General features: G+C 46.1%; 1 protein-coding gene and 1 long non-coding RNA gene across 5 annotated transcripts in view; both read left to right on the plus strand.

Moving 5' to 3' along the window:
- PDE9A (phosphodiesterase 9A) overlaps positions 1–14,340 on the plus strand; it is a 96,850-nt gene that overhangs the window by 16,615 nt on the left and 65,895 nt on the right. For all 4 annotated transcript variants that reach the window (XM_075912259.1, XM_075912262.1, XM_006137869.4 and 1 more), the window contains 3 exons: positions 3,056–3,126; positions 4,891–4,968; positions 6,410–6,453. In XM_075912259.1, the coding sequence (XP_075768374.1) occupies positions 3,056–3,126; positions 4,891–4,968; positions 6,410–6,453 (193 nt within the window). The remainder of the gene's footprint in view (positions 1–3,055; positions 3,127–4,890; positions 4,969–6,409; positions 6,454–14,340) is intronic.
- Positions 6,460–13,510, plus strand: LOC142821374 (uncharacterized). Its single transcript, XR_012898155.1, has 3 exons — positions 6,460–8,529; positions 8,691–8,783; positions 9,262–13,510. It is a non-coding gene; the product is annotated as an uncharacterized LOC142821374 (long non-coding RNA).

Consider the following 14,340-nt stretch of genomic DNA (forward strand, 5'->3'; position numbering starts at 1 on the left):
GACGCAGCCTTGTAGTGGGCACACCCACCCCTCTTTTTAGCTAGCTGATAGCAAGCAGCAGTTCAGCCCCTGCTTACACATTTGTACCAGTGATAATGGATGTGGCTTAATTAATAGTATGAATTTTACTATTGCTCCCTAGGCTGGCCAAAAAGTAATATTAAGGTAGTCCAACATTTATAAACCAAAATAAACAATCTATAATATGCACCTTACATATTATTTTATGCATTAATGACACATTTGGTACCTCCTCTTGTACTTTTCTCCAAAACATTTACTACCTGTTGTTGTTTTAAATTATTTTATTATGTACTAAATTAAAATGTTTTTGCACTGTTCTAATAAAATGTAATTACATATTTTATGTGCTTCTAGCAGTGCTAGCCCAAAAAAACACTAACTTGCAAGCAAACATTTGCTTTTAGCACGGCCTCTCTGTTACTCATAGTATAACTCTTGCTTACTTTGGTTTAAGTACCAGGCCCTTGCTTCAGGCTCACACTTTCTTTCTCTTACAAGTGGGACTGGCTAAATAAAGTGACTGGCATTGTGAGCTAGGAAAGGCAATGGGGAGGGAGACATGGATCAGAACAGGAGTTGGGACAGCAGGGAACCAAGGTGAAGACTGGAACTGGGAGCAAGGGAAGGGAGGACAAAGGGAATGGGAGGAGACTGGGACTGAGTGGGGGGCAAGGTGAAGGAAGTGACAGGGTAAGAGTGAGAGATCTGATAAGGAGCTGGATGCAGGGCAAAAGTCAGACAGACTGGACAAAGTGGTTCAGAGAGCTGGCAGGCAGGAGAGAACAGTGAGGTTGGATATGACGAGGGAAGGAGACTGGGAATGTGGTTGGAGGGGGCAGCTGGAGGCCAGGAGGGAGGAGGGAGGCAGCCTGTATGAGAAGCCAGGAGGGGAAAACTGGGTTGGCTGAGCAGGGAGGTTGGAACTAGGATGAGAGAGGCCTTGAGGCATGGAGACTGGGAGCTGCAAAATGAAGAGAATGAGATGGGAACAAGGAGGCAGGAGTGAGGAAACAACAGGACTGGAACAGGCTGACGCAGGGGCCGTGCTTGGGGGAAATAAACAGAAGCACCCAAACCCAGGAGAGCACACTTCCCATTAGAGCCTGGAATGGAAAGCAAAATCCTTGAGTCTCATCATTCCTCTGCTGTCAGCAAATATGTGTGAAACCTACTGGAAAGGTTTCCAGTCACCCATCTATGCTGGTCAACATAACAGATGACAACCTAAGTTTCTGCTCAGCTTTGCCACAGTGAGGAGAGACACTTCTCCCTCCTATCCAGGTGCTGATAGGGGAAGGGAGAGCTGGGGGAAGTCTTCTATCCCTGCCATAGCCCTGGGACAGCCTGCATCCCAAACCCCAGATTCCTGGCCCCATCCCAGAGCCTGCTCTCCTAGGTGGAGCCCCCAACCCACCCACCCCAACAGTCTGTCCCAGCCTTGAGTACCCTCCCACATTCCAAACCCCTTGGCTTCACCCCTGGCACATTAATTTTGTTGGGTGCACCAATATGGTGCACCCAACAAAATTCATTCTGCACAGGCGTGGGAAATAATTACGGTAGATGGAACGCAATCTACTACTGTTGTCAGTTAGGGTATGTCTACACTACCCCGCTAGTTCGAACTAGCGGGGTAATGTATGCATACCGAACTTGCTAATGAAGCCCGGGATTTGAATTTCTCGGGCTTCATTAGCATAAAGCCGGCTCCGCCATTTTTAAAAGCCGGCTGGTGCGAACTCCGTGCCGCGCGGCTACACGCGGCACGGGCTAGATAGTTCAAACTACGTAGCCATTCCGATCTATCTGTACACCTCGTTCCACGAGGCATACAGATAGTTCAGAATAACTACGTAGTTCGAACTATCTAGCCCATGCCGCGTGTAGCCGCGCGGCACGGGGTTCGCACTAGCCGGCTTTTAAAAATGGCGGAGCCGGCTTTATGCTAATGAAGCCCGGGAAATTCAAATCCCGGGCTTCATTAGCAAGTTCGGTATGCATACATTACCCCGCTAGTTCGAACTAGCGGGGTAGTGTAGACATACCCTTACTTTGTGAACTCAAATGGAAGAGGCCTGGGTGATGGAAGGAATGAGGCAGGGATTGCTTAAAAGACCATGAGTGTTTCCTTTCTCTTCTTGAAATCCCCTTCCCATACCTTCCAACTTCTGCAACAAATGAAGCAAAATCCAACAGACAAAAGCCTTCTTCGCTGCTCAGTCACAGTGCATCTCCAGACCAAATCTATCCTGTGCTCTGAATAAGGCAGGGTCCAGTGGGAAAAATAGTATGTGATCATGTTATTAAACACTGTGTCATAATGCAAATGCACAAAAGGATTGCATGGAAAACCTAACTCCAACATGTCCTGACTTTTGGAGATTTTTAAACTGACATCTTTTAGGCTTGTCTTTGCAACCTTAATTTTTTTTGTGTGTGTAAAAGGATAAGGGCATTCTTTGAGGGTCAGCAGCAGTGGCAATAATTAGAATTTGTCTCAAGCAGATTCAACTACGATCTTAACAGTCCTGCAGTGGTGCCATACATTACAATGTAGAAAACATTACATTCTGTCTAAATTACAGGCCCACATTCTCAGCTGATATAAATCAGTGCAGCACTATTGACTTGAATTAACTAGTGCTTACTGGCATTGGCCGTGACGGTCTGATCCATTACAAAGACACATCTTTTAGGACTCTCCGTTGTTTCTTTGTACAATTTGTGATCGTGATCATTATAGAGGTTAAGTGTAAGATAAAGTGTGTTTTGCTGTCATTTCATATATTTGTAGATAGTTGGGTTAGCATTTGAAAATCCCCTTTCCTTTTCTGCTTTCTCTCTGAAAATAAATGAATTAGAAAAGGAGGAAGAGAAGAAAAGGAGGAAAAAATTCCAGTGCCCAGGGCAATTCAGATATTTCAAAAGCAAGAATGATCATTTACGAAAAGCCAGTACATGAGGTTAATGTCCCTTGGGATTAAACTGTACCTCTCTTGTTTTTCTTCACTGCTGCTGTTTTGCTTGGAAGGTGGTCTTCAGTAAATACTGCAATTCCAGAGATATCATGGACCTTTTCTGCATTGCAACTGGGTTACCACGGTAGGTATCACTTGATACATTTGACAAAGGCTAACATACCTTTTAACCTTGGTTCCTTCCCTCTTCAGAGCAATTCAGCGATGAGCCCAAAATAGAACTCGCACCTAACAATCCCTGCGTTTTAGAAAGCAAAGAAAATATTTCAAAATCTAGAGCTGAATCCAGATTTGAATGTTGCATTTCTCAAGTTACAGTACGTCGGAAGCAGAAACTGGGGTAACAGTATTCATGCATAATGCATAAATAGAAGAGAGATTAATGCTCAGATATCACAATATTGGTTAGGAGAATAGAATAGAATAGAATAGAATAGAATAGAATAGAATTTTGAAAAATTGTCCACTCCAGACTACCAATCTGGAGCACTGTCAAATAGAACTATACCAATATTGTTCAAGGTTCCATCCAAACACAGAGCACTCACTGGAATTTTGCACAAGTGGAACAAATTAAAATGTCACTGAGTCCCATGTTCCAGGCCACTTCCTCCTTTAATTGGGTTATTTTTGAGGAAGGGAAAGTGGGTTCTAAAAATTCCATGAGTTTTCATGCCTGGAGTTTCTTGTTAATTCTTCCATTGCGATAGAATTTGACGTTTCTAATCTCTACAAAATGAATTGGCCTGGAGGTTTCACCCAAGAATCTAGGTGGAGAATCGGCCAGAAGACCTTTGTCTATGCACTGACTAGAGGCCAGTTCCCACTGCTCCCTGGATTATCACAGAACCTTCTAAAAAGAGTATGCAGAGAGGAGTCTGATGTTCCTTAGATGCACACACTCAAGGTACCGAAAAACAACAACAAAGAGCTATTGAGTGTGGCTAACTCTGTGTGTATCTGAGGAATCCTACTGACTATTATTAACATAAAACTCTGGGATGGAATCCAATAAGCTTTGGTGTTCACCTTTGCTATTACAACTCCTTTGATATTGGAGGGATCAATAATTAGCATTTGCCTGTGATGTCAAACACTTCCACTGTCACCCAGAAAACCTTGTTTAACAATATACGCCATTAATGAACAATATTAGGTAGGTTTAGTTAAACAGATTGGGTTATGGTTTGTTTTAAATAAGGCCCCACAATGGGAAGCTGAGGTTTCACTAATTTCAGACAAGCTTCTGGTGAGCATACTAAGTCTATGATGCCAAAACTAATATTCAGATATTGCCCTCCTTTCAATACTTGCTGTTGCTGTTGATGTTTTTGCTTTAGTTTTTTTGGTTTTTTGTTTGTTTTCGTGAAGGAACTCGTTTAACAATTTCAGAATTTCCTTTCGTAAAAGAAATGAATAGTAACACTGCTTTTTGCTTGGAGGGGGTTGGATTTTGTATGTATTTTCTCAAGATAAGTGTTTAATATTATTTTTTAGCTTGTTCTACATATATAATATATACTCTGCCAAGTCAATAAATCATAATAGCTCTTCAGTGGAAGTCAGTATCTGATTATTCAACAGAACAGCAAATTCAATTTATAGGGAGCAAAAAGTTTCCTTTGGGAACAGACAAGACAAGTTGCATTGTAATCGCAAATCTCTCTTGAGGTTGAGCTATACAGAGCATAGCCATTAGAGGCCTAATTCTTCACTGCTTTGCCCCTGTGCAGTCATCTATATCAGTGCGGAGTGATGCAATATGGTACCTAGTCAGAATGGGAGTGTTTTAATCCTGCTTCGTCAGTTATACCAAGGTGTGAGCAGCGCAGAATCAGCACCATCATTTTCTACGTTAAATTAAACCTCTTTGATTCATGTCTTTCAGGAACTCAACTATCTCTCTTTTGACAGCTGATAATTGCATGGTATCCATCGATCCAACAATGCCAGCAAACTCAGAACGGTAAGCCTCAGGAGGGCCTGATCCTATAAGATAGAGACGAGCCCAGGGAAAAGGGTTTGCTTAATCACAAACACCTTTCCTGGGCTAAGTGTCAGCAGAAGTTGGGCACAAGTTTATAACACTAAAATCTCTTTGATTTGTAATTTTATCTGTTATTAAAGTAAGCAGAGATATCTGAGAAAAAACTACTGAACATATGTATTTCATGTAGAACATCTGTTTTCAACCCACTGTGTTTACTCCAAAGGCTCCCAGCTGCTGTAATTCACAGACTTCTTTATTTCTCTGTTACCACTTTGATATGCCATTATTTGTAAACAGGAGATCCCAGCATTTATGGGGCATGGATTCATATACACGCTGCTCCAAACCCTACACTGCTCTAAACCAAGGGTTCTCAAACGTTTTGGGTTACAGCCCACCCCACTCAACACAAACCTTTCTGCGGACTACCAGCCAACCACCCATGATGACAAAATGGGTGCAGGAGCAGACTGGGGATGGGGGATATGAGAGGGAGGAAGGATGGGGGCAGGAGTAGGATTGGGATGTGGGGTCTTGGCATGAGAAGGGAATGGAGGGTGCTTACCTAGCTCTGTGCCTCCCACCGCTCCCAGGCAGTGCCTCCCACTGGCCATGATTCCAGCCAACAGAAGCAGCAGGGAAAGCTTCTGTTCCCCCAGCTGAGCCGTGGGGAGCGACGTGACAGCATGTGGAGCCACTTCCTCCCCCTGCAAGCCAAATCCAAACCTCCCCCTGCTTTGGGAAGCTGGCACTCCATCTTGGGTAGGGAGGGGCAAAGCTGGAACACCTGTGCAGGCTCCCCACTGCAGGGGAGAGGTGAGTCACAAGCCCATGGCCTACCTGCAGGATGATCAGTGGTCTATGGACCACACTTTGAGAACCACTGCTCTAAACCCAATTTAGTTTCTGTTCCCTGGCTTTTCACAGCTTGCTCTGACTTGCTTTTTTCTCTCTCTCTCTTTCTCTCTCTCTCTCTCTCTCTCTCTAAACCCCCCAATGATAAACCAGGACCCCACTGTGCTAGGCACTATACAAACAGAACAAAAATGACTATTCCTGCCATATGGAACTAACTTCTTCCCATGGAGAATTTCCTTGATTCCTCTGTTTCCAAGCCACCCTGACTCTCCTGAAAGGGGAGAGATTTCTGCTGTACTTGCTATGTGACAATGGTGTGTTCTGGTGGCACTAAAGTAACTTGACAAAGTCCTTTACTACCATGCAGTGGCAAATCGGAAGGTGGTAAATTCATAGAAAGTACATGTTCTTTATTTCCATGGGTAAATTTTCAACCCACAAATTTAAAATGGGCTCACAATGCATTGATATACATCCTCCCGCTCCTCAAGTCATGTACACCAGGAACCACAAAGCTTTTTCAGTGTCATTATAACAAGCCCCTTTTGATATTTTGCAGTACTCCGTATAAAGTGAGACCTGTGGCCAGTGGACAGATATCAGGTAACACACTTTTATTTTAGCCATATTTACTGAAACACCTTTGACTGAGCCAGTGAGCTTTGATTAAAAAAATCTGGAAAATGTGTTACTTGTTCACTCTCTAGCTACAATGGAAAAAAATATTGATCTGCTGTGGTTGAAGCTAAGCCATCAAGAACTGCAAAATATTTTAACTCCCAGTTTAAAACCAGAGGGTATTCAAGTTGGAAATACACCTATGCACATGTAGCATGGCATTTTCATGTGTTCATCACTGGTCTAACTCTGCTCTGTGTGTCTATCATTGTTTGCTTGCCTCATCTACAAAAAAATGGACTGATCCTCATTTGGTGTTCCTAAGCATGATTCTGCAGTCAAGCTACACTGATTTACACTGCTTAAGAATCTGACCCAATGGCTTCAGGAGGTTTGGCTTTATTTTCCATAAAGTTCACTTTGAATTTTTACCTATTTACACTTTCCCATAGCCCTGAGTTTTTGTCCTGCTGAGAGTGAAGGGAGAGAGGAATGTATGGCTTTGTGTAATGTATGGCTTGTCATTTTAATCGTATCTGTGATTTCTTGCTTCATTTTATGAAGTATGGATTCCCAAAGATCTAAGCTGAAATGGCTGGAAACTCCCAGTGGATTAGTAGCTGAAGCAGGCAGGCAGTATCTGTTTTGGAAAAAGGAAGCAAATAGGACTGTATGCAAGGAAATTAATGTTTCTTTAATTTCTGTTTCTCGTGTACATTGGTTGCCTTTAATTTTAAACATTCCTGGCCTTTTGCAGAGGATAAAAATAATTGAGAGTGGGAAATCCTTTTTTTCTTTTTTTGAAAAATTGCTCATTTCTAGGGTCACAGCAGTTTCCACAAGGAAGCTAGCAATACTCTTTTCACTGCTCTCTGACATTGCTGGAAAACAGTGAAATATGGGTATGTTAAGCAAAGAAGAGCATGAAAGATTAGACTGGAAAGTTTGACCCTTAGTAAGTAGACTATACAAGCTGCATCTTCACCAGAGGGAGCCTTGATCTACTACAAAGTTAGATCCGTGTAAGCCATTTTCCACTGACCTAGATGTGCATCTGTCTGCATTTAAATTTGTCTTCCCATCCCCCAATGTAAGTGCTCCATTACAACAATGCCGATACACTGTCTCCCCAAGAAGCGCTGAGCCATTGTTGATGTACAGAGGTCAACGCTGTGCAAGCATAGACACTAAGTTACCTGTGTTGACCCTAACAGTCCTCCAGCAGCTGTCCCACAATCCTGACACTGACTGCTCTGGTCTCGGTGTGATCTCCACTGCCCAGGAGTCACAGAGACCAGAAGGCCTCCCTTCCCTTTAACGACCCATGAATTTGTGAAGTGCCTTTTCCTGATTGCCCAGCTTGGTGAGCATACCTGGAGCGGTCCACTGTTGTGCACAACTGTCCAGCTTTCCATGCTAACTACACATTCCAGATGTGCTTGAGCTTGGAGTAGGCTGGAGATACTCGATCTCCTGGGCCTGTGGAGAGAAGAGGCTGTTCAAGCACAGCTAGGTACCAGCTATAGAAAAAGGGACATCTATGAGCAGATTGCATGGGGGAGGAGGGGAGGGATAGCTCAGTGGGGTTGAACATTGGCCTGCTAAACCCAGGGTTTGTGAGTTCAACCCTTGAGGAGGCCATTTGGGGTAAAAATTTGTCAGGGATAGTACTTGGTCCTGCTATGAAGGCAGGGGACTGGACTCAGTGTCCTTCTTCAAGGCCCCTTCCAGTTCTAGGAGAAAGGCAATCTTCATTAATTTAAAAGGGATACAGCAGGACCAGCAGCGAGGTGGGGTGAAAGCAAAGGAACTATGTCAGGCATAGCAGAAGGTTCAGGAGGCCAACAGTGGATCTGGTGCCAAGCCATGATAGAGCTGCATGCCATACTTAGAGCAAACCCATCACCATGGATACTTCCAGGCCAGCCTGAGCCACCAGTCCCTGATCAGAATGGTGAAGAAGATGAGGATGGGAGACAATCAACTGGGGAGGGTCCAGCTATGCAAGGACCTGGTTGAGACTCCACCACATCTAGTCAATCCTGGCAACCCCATGGAAAGGTAGGATTTTTGGGTTCATATATAAATTTATTTCCAGTTAAAGTGATGGCACCCCCAATTTAACAGGGCACAGTTATTGATTTTGCATTATTTTACTCCTACTAGAAGAGGTAGCAGTACACAAAAAGTAGTTTTGTTGTCTATTTTTCATTCCCCTGTAGGGCTAGGCCAGGTGGGAGCCATGAGGAGAAATTTATGTACACAGGGATGTCCCTGGGATCCTTCTGAGACATCTCAATGGAACTTTCATGGAGGTACTTCACAGTCCTTTCTTGAAGGTTTCTAGGGATGGCAGCCTTCCTTCTTCCTCCATGGTAGGACACTTTCCCACACCAGTCTGCGGCAACTTCAGCAGGCCATTGTAGTTCACAAGCTAGCAGCTTACAAGTCTGGCCAAATTTGGGTCACCAGCAGCAGCTGTGCCCTTTGTTACCCTTAGGGTAAAATAACCACCGTCTGTGGAAAATGGTGCCCGTCTTCAGGGCCTCTACCCTATGCTCATAGTTTCATGCAGCTGAGCAAGACCTGGCTCATTTCCCTCACCCCTAGCAAGCCTTTTTCAGCACTGCTGGTCCTGAGAGTGCTGCCATACACAAGCACTCCAAAGCAGAAGTGTCAATGGGTGTGGCTTGCTGAACACTTTGGGGGAACAAGGGAAGTGAGTTCTGAATCTTAACTTTTGCTTTCTGTTGTGATTATACTGACAAGGGTACCTCTGTTTTTTCTCTGTAGTTGTTGCTATTGTGGCCTTAAGGGGTTCCCCTTTGCACCTGTGGCATGCCTGAGCCAGATGAGGAGAAGGAAGAGGGCTTGGGATGACATGTTAAGTGAGATCCTGCATCAGGTTGGGAGCAGAGGACCTGGAAAGTGAACCTTGCAGGCAACCTTGAGAAGAAAAACATGGGCCAGAGAAAGGCACAGGATTCCCAGCAGGAAAAGGAAAGAGAGGTGCATCAGGACATAACGGGGGTTTTCTGGCAGCAAACACAGATGCTGCAGACTCTTGTGGGCCTACAGATTCAGCAGCACTGGAGTCATTTCTCTTTGCAGTTTATGGTGAACTCCATTCAAGCACTTCTCTGCAGTCCTTCTTCCCTCCTCCCCCCCCCCCCCCCCCAACATTCCACATGGCACCAGGAACCATAGCCCTACCACCTCAGGGGACATGAAGGACAACCATACCATCCACTGACCTATGAAGGTCATGGTAGCTGTATGTGTAGTACAAATGGATGTGAATGTTCTTTCCCCTGGATATGTTCTGGTCTATTAATTTATTAAAGCTTTGCGTGTATTTGCTTTTAAATTGCACATATTTTTCTCTGCTCTGGTTTTGTTACTGAATAAAATTCATTTATTTGGAACATCATTATCAGTTCATAACATAGGCTGCTGAACTGTCTTGCAGCTCTGAAAGCACCCCCTTACTTGTTCAGTGTGACACAACTCACAGGATTAGTGACAAACATGCATAGTGCAGCACAAAATTAATAGGTACACTGACAGTGTTATATGCATAGATGGCACCAAACACTACACAATTTCTAACTGGCCCCCAGAGCTGTCCCATCCATTGGATAGTTTGGGGCAGCCACCCCAGGCCCTGCACTTTGTGGGAGGAGGTTACTGGGGAAGGGGCCTGTTTAAATTCAACAGATAGATGCTTCACCCTCCACTCCAGCAGCAGCTCTCTCTGCCACCCTATTCCCCACACACTTTGCTTTACAGCAATTATGCATGGCACAGCAGGCACTTATAGTTGTTGGGAAGTTTTTCTAACTGAATTCCAATCTTGTGAGTAAACACCACCTCAGTCTACCAAAAGCGCATTCAACTATCATTCTGCACTTGCTGTGCCAGTAGCTGTGAATCAGAACAAGCACTCCTGATGATTACCACACAGCGCCAACTCAAGGAGACAAGTATACATGCACCTGCATATCCTAACTGCAGCAGCTTTACTCTGACATAACTTGCATCAACCAGTTGTAGTGTAGGTGTGATGCACAGGAGTACTGGTAATAGGCCAGTCTTTGTGTCCTGGCCTTTGTGACATGGGTCAGGACCTTGGAAGATTATTTACCCCAGTTATATGATAGGGGCAGTCTCCATTAATTCCAGGGAATATTGGTGTATTGCAAGTAACAGATTTCTACGGTATGAAGAGAGTGGTCTCAATCCTAAAGCTAAAATGGTCTTAGGAGTCACAGATTCAAGACAATAGTGTTGCAACAACTAAAGTTCAAGCACTTTGTAATATGTTAAATGCCAGTTAAATTATGTTGAAGATCAACTCCTCCAGAATTCCAGTCCTTGAGGAAAATAATCAAAATTCCTCTCGAGCATTTTCTGCTGGAGGCCTGTCATTGCTTAGATGCACTCTGAGCTTTCCCTAGTCCCACTGTCACTAGCTCAGACAGGCCCTTCAGAAAAGTATAACAAAGTAAACCTCAGGACAAAATTGGGACTGTATATTGAAAAGCAAAGAGGTCAATAGCCTATTTGTCTTATCAAATGGAATGAGATCTAGGCCAACACACCGGGGGATCAATGTATTCACGACTTCCTTCTAGAGAGCCTCAGCATTAGGAATGGCTACCTTGCATTTCATTACCCGTTGACCAGACAAAGGGCAAACAGTTCATCTTTGCTTCCAACTTCCTTTACCTTTTATTTGCCTTTTCAATTAGCTAGGTATCAACCACTCCTATGGAAGAAAGCCACTGATTCTTCCCCAGAGATACCAGCATGAAGTGGTAAAATTGGATCTGCCCAAGTTAATGTAGCTCCTTGGAAGGAGACCTGTGTGCAAAGTTATTTAAATGCACATCTTGCTGACTGATGAGCTCACTGATGATTTACAAGTCTCGAGGTGAGACCCACAGATTTCTTTGAATGGTTATGTATGGACATTATCTTCCTTGTGCAGGTTGAACTTCTCTCAACTGGGACTCCCTGGTCAGGTAACATCCACGGTGTCACAGGACCATGGATGTCGCTGGACCAGAGAGACCGAGTGGAGGGCCAGAGGCAGGAGCACTGCAGGGGCTGGGAACCCAGCCAGGCTGGCTGCAGGGAGGTCAGCAGCTGGGAGCCCTGCTGTGGGAGTCTGCTGAGCTGGTGGTAGGACGGGCAGAATGCCAGCAGGCTCGGCGGGGCAGCGGTCTGCTGCAGTGGGGCCAGAAGCCCCAGCGGTGGGCCTGCGGGGCTGCCGCAGCAGGGCTGTCAGAGGTAGGATCCCCAGCAGCGGAGACAGTGCTGCCCTGGCAGGATCAGGAACGCCGGCAGCTGAGCAGCAGTCTGCTGCAGGGGCGGCTGGTGGGAGTCCTGGTGACAGGACTGTGAGCTGGTGGGGCCAGTGCTGCTGCAGCAGATCTGGTGGGGCAGGAGCACCAGTGACAGGGCAGTGGTCTGCCACAGCAAAGCTAAGAGCCCCAGTAGTGGGACCATGGGCTGACATAGCAGGGCTGCTCACATGTGGGGAGGCCAGGCCAGAAGCAGAGCCAGTCTAGGGGGCTGGTGGCTGGGGGAAGAAATGACCTCCCTTGGTCTGGCAAAATCCCTCGTTGGGGACCACTCAGGTCCTGAGGGTGCTGGACCGGGGAGTTCCAACCTGTACCTATTTGTTATTTGTGAAGTGACAGAACCGTGTCATAATGGCTAAATCTACATAAATGTTCTATTTTTGTTTGGGAGCCAAGATAATTCTTAAAACTTATGTAAGAGAGTGACACGCTCCTGCTAAACTATGTCATCAGCAAAAAGGTCCTTATCCTTCAAATCTGTTCCCGACATAACTTACTGACACAATTAGCCCATGGGCTGGACTATGACCTCAGGTACATAAATGTCAGTCCAACAGCTGCTACTGTAACTTGCAAAGAGATTACTCATCTGAGTAAGGATCTGCAAGTTTCTGCCCTAAATAACACATGGAACAATCTTAGCTGCTTAATAGCAATGGATTGGGGGGTCAGAATTAGAGCTGGCTACAAAACAAGAATTCCATTTTGTGAAAAATTTCAAGCTTTTAGATTTTTTTTTTTCTGTAGCAGAACAAAACCATGACCTCTTAATTTTTTTCAGAGAGGGCACACTGGAGACCTCAGAATAACCTAGGGTATGTCTACACTACAAAGTTAATTCGAACTAACAGACGTTAGTTCGAATTAACTTTCATAGGCGCTACACATGCAAACCACTAGTTCGAACTTAATTCGAACTAGCGGTGCGCTTAATTCGAACTAGGTAAACCTCATTCCATGAGGACTAACGCCTAGTTCGAATTAACTAGTTCGAATTAAGGACTGTGTAGCCACTTAATTCGAACTAGTGGGAGGCTAGCCCTTCCCAGCTTGCCCTGGTGGCCACTCTGGGCACCACCAGGGAAACTCTTCTGCCCCCCCTCCCGGCCCCGAAGCCATTAAAGGGGCACAGGCTGGCTACAGTGCCCGTGCCAGGTGCAAGCCTGCCAGCACCCAGCCAGCAGACCTTGCACCTGGCACAGCTCAAGCCAGCCACCCGCTGCCACCCAGCCCCTCCGCCTCTTCCCAGGACCAGGCTGGTGGCTCCTGGGAGCCTGCACAGGTCTGCAAGAGGCGGGCGCCCGCCTGGTCTAGTGCGGACATAGTGGACCTCATCCACAACCTCCGCACTAGGCACAGGAAAGTGACCGTCTAGGTCAGGATAGCTGCCAGCCTGGCCACCCAGGAGCAGGTGTGCATGAAAATCAGGGTGGTCCAGTGAGACCCCCGACCCTGAGCCCTGAGCTTAGAGTGGCCGTACTGGGTCAGACCAAAGGTCCATCTAGCCCAATAGCCTGTCTGCCGACAGTGGCCAACACTAGGGACCCTGGAGGGGATGGACCGAAACAATGACCAAGCCATTTGTCTCGTGCCATCCATCTCCAGCCTTCCACAAACAGAGGCCAGGGACACCATTTCTACCCCCTGGCTAATAGCACTCCATGGACCCAACCTCCATGACTTGATCTCACTTCTCTTTAAACTCTGTTCTAGTTGTAGCCTTCACAGCCTCCTGCAGCAAGGAGTTCCACAGGTTGACTATTTGCTTTGTGAAGAAGAACTTTCTGTTATTAGTTTGAAGCCTGCTACCCATTCCTTTCCTTTGGTGTCCTCTAGTCCTTCTATTATGGGAACTAATGAAGAACTTTTCTTTATGCACCCTCTCCACATCACTCGTGCTTTTATAGACCTCTATCATATCCCCCCTCAGTCTCCTCTTTTCTAAGCTGAGAAGTCCCAGTCTCTTTAGCCTCTCTTCATATGGGACCTGTTCCAAACCCCTGATCATTTTAGTTGCCCTCCCCTCTCCCACCCTCTCTCTTCCCCTCTCCCACCTCCTTTTCCCAGTCTCCCCGAGTTTTGTTCAATAAAGAGAGTTTCTATTTTTGAAAACATATGTCATTTATTTTCTACACCAGGAAGGGGGGCTAGGGAGGGGTAAGTGGAAGGGGGTGAGGGAGGAATGGGGTACGAGCCCCCAATGGGGAAGACTGGGGTGGCTCTGCGGGCTCCTCGGGGTGGAAGCTCTCCTGCAGCCTCCCGACTGACCCCCTCCTGGATGGCAGCCTGCGGCAAGTGCAGCCAGGCTGATGGCCAAGTGCTGTGATGTGCCAAGTGTGGGCACTCAGGGCACTCCAAGCCAGGACTGCTTTGCAAGCAGGGAACCCCTGAAAACTGTCTGTCCGGGGCGGGAGTTGGGTCCCTTTAAGCACAGCCCTCGGCTAGCCTGAGACAGCAGCTCCATGCTCTAAGTCCTACTCTGATGCCCTGCCGGCACTGCTTCCGG

This window comes from Pelodiscus sinensis, chromosome 1 (genome assembly GCF_049634645.1).
Source record: "Pelodiscus sinensis isolate JC-2024 chromosome 1, ASM4963464v1, whole genome shotgun sequence".
In the NCBI taxonomy this organism is placed as follows: domain Eukaryota; kingdom Metazoa; phylum Chordata; order Testudines; family Trionychidae; genus Pelodiscus; species Pelodiscus sinensis.